Source organism: Gavialis gangeticus, unplaced genomic scaffold (assembly GCF_001723915.1).
Source record: "Gavialis gangeticus isolate Ggan-Ray unplaced genomic scaffold, GavGan_comp1, whole genome shotgun sequence".
Lineage (NCBI taxonomy): Eukaryota > Metazoa > Chordata > Crocodylia > Gavialidae > Gavialis > Gavialis gangeticus.
In genome coordinates, this window is record NW_017728992.1 from 44,282,065 (window position 1) to 44,291,002 (window position 8,938).

Sequence of the window (8,938 nt, forward strand, 5' to 3'; positions counted from 1 at the left end):
TCCTTCCTAGTAACATCTCTCTTCTATTTTACAGCCCTGCAGACTGTTTTAGCTCTAGCTTAAATCCTTAACTTAGGTGTAGAAATGATTGACAGCAAAGTAATGGAGACATGGTCAAGGTACTGAAGGCTAGATGTTGTTTTATGAATCTTAATAAGAGATGTACATTTAACTATAATGACTACAGGACTAATGGCACCCTACTTTGCTGTGTTTTTTTAAACTTCAAATATACTCTAGCAAATTAGTGCACATTCCAATAGTTATATTTGTTTTTTTCTTTAATCTTAAAATGAATAATATAGTACTAGCCCCCTACCATATTAGTAAAGCTACATGTTTCTCTAACAGGTGTAAAATGTGTTATATTATTTGCAAGGGTGTGCTACACCAAGTGCACCTGCATTTTCAAAATCCTAGATCTGCCCATGTTTCCTTGCAGTATTTTCTGTTAACACTGTCAGATATAAACATACATGGAAAGCAAACAGAATAATATTGTAGTAGGAACAATGAGAATTAGTAGTGTTACACTGCTTGGTTTCATTACTATATCTTTTCACTGGGCTTGACTGTAAAAATCCTTCCTTATCCTACCCTGCTTTAGCTTCGGTGGGTCTATTTGTAATAATAATTGGTTTTGATTGTAAGAGTTGCACATTGTGACCTAAACCAGTGGGGGACAGCCTTTTTGGCAGGCATGTTTCAAGATAAACCCTGCACCCTCCCCAAGTGTCAAGCTGATCCCCTTCCTCTGCCCAATCTGCTGCTGTTTTCTGGTCTATCCCCTGTGCTCCCTGCCTCATCTTTTGCTCTGCTTTCTGCTCCCTGCCCTATCTATGCCCTATCTATCCCATGCTCTGGGGAGGATGGGGGGAGTAGGGTGCTTTAATTAGAGTGGCTCTAAGAGCTGCTGTAATTAAAGTGTCCACAGCATCTTGTGTATTCAGCGTCCCCATGCTTCAAAATGGCAGTGAAGGCACTTTAACTAAAACTTGCTCAACAAGCTTTAGTTAAAGCTCCCCCGCTGCCATTTTGAAGTGCGGGGATGCTGAATACACAAGACACGGAGGCTGCTGGAGCAGACTAATTAGCACGCTTCAGCAGACTCTATTAATCGAGTCTGCTCTGACACACTGTAATTACAGTGTGTTGGAGCAGCATCCCCACACGTGTACAGGCATCCCTTGTCTGCCATGTAGAAGACCTGGGTTTGATTCCTGGATGTACATTTAACTACAGCCATCAATGCACCAAATGTCTGGGCTCGGTCTAACCTTTGGATTTTGTCTCAACCACCTAAAGGAGGGATAAAAGGTCTGGGCAGCCTCCACTCCTCCATAATCCTGCCTAGGTGTATGGATCAACAATCCTGGTGATCTCTCATGCATACACCATGATCCAGAAGGATTGATGGGTGCCTACTATCCTTCCAGGTCTGGCACAGATGGGACTTTTTAAGTAGCTTACAGTACCTCCACTCTTCCAGATTCTGTGAGAAAGACAAGTCTTAAGCACTGTTCATCCTATTCCTCTCCTGGCTAGAATTTAACCATCTAGAACAGGAGTGTCAAACACATTCAGGTCTCTGGACTTGTCTGTGGGTTGGTTTGGGCCACACCAGAAATCATGTGCAGGGCTGCCAGTGCAGTGGAGCACCACATGCAGTGTGCACCCTGTGCTAGCCCTGGAATGGGCCTGGCACATGCTGTACCTGGCTCCCCATGCTATCCCTGTGGTGTGCAGGGCTGGACTGGCTGTGTATACTGCATTTGGCCCAGGGGCCTGGCACATGGTGCATACTATGCCCCATCAGCATGGCCCTGTGTGCTGGCTCTGGCACGGCCCAGTCAAGACCAACCCTGGAGACAACGTGCAGGGTCAGCATAGTATGGGCACTACGTACAGCATACACTCCATGACAGCCCCCTGCAGTGCTGGGTCCAGCCCCTGTGTCAGACCAGCTCTATACGCTGCACTCAGTGTGTAAGATGTGTTCGAGACCCACGGGCCAGATCATACTGCCCCATGAGCTGGATCCAGCCTGTGGGCTGTATATTTGTCACCCCTGATCTAGAAGGCAGAATATATTTTACAGCTTCTTGAAAGGTCATGGAGTACTTGGTCGTGGACTCTAAGAGAAATAGTGTTTCTTGCTTTTTCATTTCTCTGGCTTAACCTAGATATTGGCAGCACTAGCTTTGAGTCCCTTTCAAGTTTAACCCTAACAAATTACAAACTCATCTCACAGAATTAGACTACTGAAAACAGCAGCCTGCTAAGGCAGTACCTTTCTGTGTCTGGTACCTGAAATGCCACAGCTCTCAGGGGCTTGTTATGCTTAGGGCATGTTTTATTTAGATCACAGTAGGCATTACAATGACTTAAAGTTTTCTGAGCAGTCTCATGATAATGCTTACAATGGTCCCAGCCCTCTAGACAAGGCTGGAGATGGCTGTGCACCTGATGAACAGCTGTTTGTCAGTCCCAGACCTGGCACCACATGAGCTGTTTTATCTCCATGGAGCAGTGTCGTGATAGCGTAACATTATTTAACACAATGTGGAGATACTCCTTGCCCCAAAAGTCCTAAGTTTACTAACATACCACATGCATTCTTGCCTGAATATGTAGACGCTTATGCTTAAAAGATCCTAAGCAGGGGTGACTGGTACCTCCTGGGTTGGTGAGGGGGAGGGGGAACAATTTGTGGGTGGGCCCGGGGGTGGGCCAAAAGCCCCATATCCACTCTTATACTTCTGTGCCACGGCTTAGTGCCCCCCCCCGCAACATGCCACCAACCTGCGTGGCAAAAAAATTGCCCCAGCCTGAGCGGAGCCAAGTTGGTGGCTAATCTCAGGGGGGGCATGTGCTGCCCCCCCCATGCCTCGCCTACCACTCACCTGTGGTCCTAAGTCTAACATGTGACAAAGGCCATATAGCTGCACTTCCTAGTTATCCTCACCCATACAGGGTCAAATTCATTGCTGGCATAACTCCATTGCTTCAACAGAGTTTAACAGAGGAAGAAGTTGGCCAACGGTCCTTAATATTTTACTTGGAAAAAATATTAAACAACAGTAAAATGAGACCATTTATCTGAAGTGAAGTTTCAGTAATTTTAAGAAATTGGTTTTATTACTAAATTAACTCATAGCAGTGTAAGTCATCTGTATGCTATAAATGATTTTTTTATGATATGCCATAATTTGGCAAGTCAGATCCTCTCGTCTTTTCCCCACAACCTGAACTGGACTCTAAACAATAAACCGGAATTAGGATGTTTCCCTCTTGAATTATCATTTCCCATTGACTAGCTACAGTCAGGTGCCATTTTCTAGTAGCATTGTCAGATATTCAGACAGTGAAACTTAAACTGAGGGCCATTATTAATGAAATATTTCAAACCATGCCAACAGGTAAGATGGAGAACATTTTGAGTGAGGAGAGTGTAAATGGCCAGACTAAGATCCTCCTGGTTAATGCAGCTTATTTTATAACAAACTGGATGAAGAAGTTCCCAGAGGCAGAAATCAAAGAATGTCCATTTAAAATCAACAAGGTATGTATAAAAACAAGTATCTGAATACTTGTGCATCCAAATTAAAGATGTTTGTGAATACTGAAGTAAGAAAATCCTGACACAGAGGACTAGAAATCCTCAGTATTACAATGGTGTCACTGAGCTCTTGTTTTGGGGCCTTAAAAAAAGATAGTTTTAACCATACTGGTAGCTTTGTATAAACTTTTCAAAGACTTAGAGGAGCCCCCAACCCAGCTGTTCACCTGATCTGAAGGAAAATTACCAAATGTATTCTTGCTGTACTCTGAAGCTTGCTCTGGTGCATGACGAGAGAAGGAAGACTTCCAAGGAAAGAAAAGGGGTTTCCGGTAAGAACAGCCTGGTGGTGAGTCCAGCGAGCAACAGGCAAAGCTGATCATTAACTGCCCTTGGAGGAAGTCTGTTGAGCATTCACAAAGGTGACTTTCTCAGGGATTATAACCTGTACCAGAAATAGCACCCAAAGCTAAAAGTAGCTAGTGTGGGGCAGAAAACGTAAGTATATAAACCTGTCACCATGGGCAACTGGTGCCTCTTGAGTCTAGGGGCATGCTGGCGGCCAATTGCTCACCAGCAGGGGTGGTGTCCCCGGAAATGCCAGCGGTAAAACCAGAAGTGCTAACAGCAAAACCGGAAGTGCCAATGATGCTTCTCTCGGTGCCCCCATTTGGTGCCCAGCCAGCGAGGGTCAATCTTGGGGAGGGGGCACACAACACGACACATGCCCTCCCATTCTCCCCTACGCATTGCCTATGCCTGTCACAGTTGTTAGGCTACATGTCCCTTTTCTGGTCTCTCTTGGAGACTTTGTTCTGAAACAAGATTTAAACTAATATAGTGTTAGGAAGGGCAAAACAAAAATGGGGAGGGAAAGCTTCATTTCAGGATATATGGAACATTGTAAAGACCTGAAAATGACTTTTTTGTTTGTTTGTTTCCTTTGGGGTTAACTTGAAAATTGTAATTTAATTTCTTTCTGGTTTTCACAGTGAAACAAAAATAAATTATCCCTACATCCCTATTATGTTTCAGCCTTTGATACATCCTCAGGGATTTATGCTGGTTGAGACTGCGCTGCCCTTTAGGCAATATATATGATCTTAGTCACAAGGCCAGGCAGGCCCTTAACTTCAAGTGAAACACGAGGTTACTCATTCAAGCACACATTTCCTCTTTCTCTCTCTCTCTCTTTTGTTTATGATGGTAAAGGGGTCCCAGATTGTTCCCTCTGTGTTTTACAGACTGAAACCAAACCAGTGCAAATGATGAACCTGGAAGCTACATTTTGCTTAGGCTCTGTAAAGGACTTAAAAGTCTCCATCCTTGAGCTCCCTTGCCTCAACAAGCATATCAGCATGCTCATTTTGCTACCGAAAGAGATTGAAGATGATACCACCGGCTTGGAACAGGTAAGGGAAACAGACAGCATTTACATGGACGTCTCTGCATGTTTATTCCTTTCCCTTCTCCGCACCTAGGGTGGTGTTCATGATATAAGAATTTCTACTGCAGTTAAGCGTCAGATTATGTTGTCAGGTGGGAAAATGAAAGGCAGGGACAGCTGAACTAAAAATCGATGAGAGATAAGGGCCTCAGTGCTTCTAAAGCTGATGAGGTGACTATAGACATTATTTGATGCCTACGTACTTTTCAAAATGTAGTTTTCATTTTAATTTAACAGTGGCCCGGCCATCAGGTTCCATTCTACCTATGAGTCATCTAAGTGGACTTAGATGCCTAACATGCAATTCTGTCCCACGCTATTCAAGTCCCTGAAAACCTATTTATGCATCTACTTTTGTAACACACTGTCATCTGATTGTTAAGACTGAATCATGAAAAAGCTATGAGGAGGAAGAGGACTTTCCTTCAAGGGGGTTGGAAAGTATTCTTTTTCCCTGCCCTTGAACCAGCTGCTAATTTGTTTCCTTGCCTTGTTTTTTCAGCTGGAAAGGGAGCTCACCCCTGAGACGTTGGTACAATGGACCAATCCCAGTGTGATGGCCAATACCAAAGTGAATGTATTTCTTCCAAAATTCAAGGTGGAAGGGGATTATGACCTGAAACCTGTTCTGGAAGGCCTGGGGATGACAAGCATTTTTGATGAGAACACAGCAGATTTCTCTGAAATGTGTGATGCTAAAGATGTGGTTTTGTCAAAGATCATTCATAAAGTCTCTCTGGAAGTAAGGGAAGAAGGTGGGGAATCTAGAGAGGTACCAGGTTATCGGATCCTACAGCACAAAGATGAATTTAAAGCTGACCATCCATTTATTTTCTTGTTTAAGCACAGCAAAACTCGCAACATTATTCTTGCTGGCAGGTTCTGTTCTCCTTGAACAGGGCATGCTAATTAAAAAAAGCAGGATTACATTTATGGTGATGCATGTCTCAGTAAAGCTTTGCATCTTGAGTATCACCTTTGAAAGGTAATTTAAGATTTTCATTTATCAAACAGGTAGTACAATGTACTTTTCATATGCAGCAATTCTACAAAATAAATACAACTTTAGTTTCATGAACCTAAAATAAAGGATGGGTCAACACAAAGGAAGTATGATGAACTTCTTCAGGAAATATCCCAATATCAGCAACCAGCCTGGCTTCTTCTCTGATGCATTTCTTTTTCATCAGCACAATGAAATCTAAATCAAACTTCCTAACAGATGATGAACCACAGTTGGTAAGGGCTCTGGAGTATCATACAAAGAACTAGCTCATTTCTGTAAGTTTCCTTTGACCAGGCCCAAAGTCTCCCAAAACTTGGAAGTGGATTTCTGCTGCACAGAAGTTGAATACTTTGAGGTCCAAAGTTATAGCCCTTATCTTCAAAGTGATTGCACATTGGGGTACCTGAATGGAGCCTTTAGCGAGACTCCATTTAGATTCATCAGTGTAGCTATCCAGTCTCCTGTAGATTAGGGCTGATAGGTATACAACAGGATGATAGTCCTTATATTTTCCTACATGTACTGCATAAATTATCTAGGGATAAAATAGTCTATACAAATAATTCTTTATACTTATAACAATGGGATACTCATCTGATGACCTTAATGGAGCTATGTAAATTTACACAAGTATAGAATCTGGCCCTACAGATTGGACCTTTCTTAATTATGCTCCTTTAATTAGGAAACAAAGATAAGTTTCAGGTAAGAAAAGCCTATGTTGTACATGGTCTGTGAACATGAAGATAGAAATCTGTTACTGAACCAAGCCTTTGTTATGCAGCTAGTACTACCATGCTTTCACTTTGTGTTGTCTGTCATTTCTACCTTCAGAGTAGAAGTAGAAATTGAAGTTCCATGCACTTAGTAGATAATATATGAAGAGGAAATCAGATGTTAACATGTGTTAGATTCAAATTAAATGTGACATCTCTGTAAATTGGATAAATTTGAGTCTAAAAGTCTTCCTGCTGCCTGTGTTTAGTATTGTTTACCATTTATCATTCAGAATAAAGCAGTAAAAAAATGTCTTTTCCCATTTTTAAATGTTTAAGACCAAATTCAGCTTTCTGCTATTGTCATGTAAACTCTTTGTTCCTGAACTGTGGGTTTTAGGAATTTAACAAAAAGGTATTTTGGATAGCAGTTTTTTTTAAAGGGTAAGAGTAGCGCTAGCAGCTGGAAAGCATGCCTTTTCCAACAGTGAACTTGTTATTAAAAAGCAGGGTATTTACTAAAGCATAAGTGAGGGAGAGATACACAATTATAATGTTTAGTTAAATGCTTCCAGTTGCTGTTCTGATCAAAGATAAAAGAAAGAGTTTTGTTTTCTGCTGCATTTTTCTTCAAATGTCATCAACAAAGCATCTATAAAACCTCCACATGGAGAGCTAAAGGATCCAGGCCTATACTGGTGAAGCACTCTGGTACTTGGAGGGTGCATCTACATGAGACGTTTACTGCGCAGCTGACTAATTAACTGTGCAGTAAACATCTTGGTATCTACACATGCACCCTTATTAGGGCGCACAAAAATGTAAGTACTTGTATACAAGCACTTGTAAATACAAGTACTACCCTGCTGTGGGGATGTTATGTATAGCAGCTCATGTGTAGATGGTACCCTGGTTGCCTGGAGCACAGGGTGCTTCAGCATGGGACTAGCTGGCAGGCAGCCCCTGAACTGAAGCACCCTCATGCTTCAGCCAGCTGCTCTGCAGCACATGAAGTCCAGTCAGAGCAGCCCTGGGCTGGCAGGCTGACCCCACTGGATCCCCTGTCAGCCTGGAGTGCTCCAACCCAGGCTCCATGTGCTGCACAAAAATAAACTCCATAGCAATATGGTCTGAGGTTTATTTGTGTGCATTAATCACACATGTAGGCATACCCAGAGAGAAGGTGTTGCAAGGGCATGAATTATAATTATTTCACAAAATGTTGCAGCTGAGAAATACAGAGGAATGGCAAACACCGACTAGAAGCTGTACCTACCAGCTAGTCTGGGGCAAGAGAAAGGGAAACAGTTCCCTTCTTAGCAGATGGCTGCAAATCTCTCTCACCTGAGCTGTTACTTTTAATGACAATTAGATGAGTCTACTCTACTCAGTACAGAGGAAACCAGCTGACTGGCCAATCACTGTGAATGGCTTGCCAACTTACAGCTATACAAGTTACAGTTATAGTTACTGTAGCTACCACCACGAATTTTCCAGTTCCTCTTCTAGCTCCTAGTTTTTTCCTCTTCTAGCTCTTTTTCAAGAAGAGTTGGAAATTATTTTGTTTGTAAGTCTTCACTTGCTACAACTCACTTGCTGCTCAAGTTCTAAGCAGAACATCAGACACGTGCTCCTTCTGAAACAATTTAAATATCAAGACTCCTCAGGCCGAATCCCATCTCACCTTTGACTTGCTATTTTATTAGATCTCTCTGCCTAAGCCAGGTTGTGCCCAAGGGCATTAATAAGAAATGTTGAATGAGCTCTGGCTGTAAATATTGTATGAAGTACCACAGCAGATGGCACAGTTTTCTCAGAGATACTTCAATGTGCCAGAAGTTGCCAAGGGAGTTGTGATAAATTTCATCTACCCCATGGGGTGCAACGACAACATGCCCATCCCATCAAGATCATGGGGTGCAGTGACAGAAGGGCTAAGTTGCCTTACAGCAGCTAGAAGCATGCATTTGAGTCTTGCACTGGACTCTTGCCAAAGGCTGCCTGAAGTTGACCCAGCTGTAAATAGATGCCTGGTCCTGTTGGCTGGTGAGTCAAAGGAAGAGGGAGGGCATGTCTACACGTGCATTTAAGTGTGCCTAAATATAGTGTGCATTAGCTTAATGTGCATTAAGCAGGTTTAGGGAGGCATCTACACATGCAGGCTTTAAAGCACACTAATGCTGTGTGCAGACTGATTTGGGTCTAAAGTT

The 8,938-nt window shown here is 42.7% G+C and overlaps 1 protein-coding gene across 1 annotated transcript in view; it reads left to right on the forward strand.

Annotated features, from left to right (window-relative positions):
* SERPINB5 (serpin family B member 5) overlaps window positions 1–7,043 on the forward strand; it is a 28,603-nt gene extending 21,560 nt beyond the window's left edge. Inside the window, exons 5-7 of the mRNA XM_019521764.1 lie at window positions 3,420–3,562; window positions 4,804–4,971; window positions 5,509–7,043. Coding sequence (XP_019377309.1) covers window positions 3,420–3,562; window positions 4,804–4,971; window positions 5,509–5,901 — 704 coding nt within the window. The 3' untranslated portion in view covers window positions 5,902–7,043. The remainder of the gene's footprint in view (window positions 1–3,419; window positions 3,563–4,803; window positions 4,972–5,508) is intronic.
* Window positions 7,044–8,938: the final 1,895 nt, after the last annotated feature.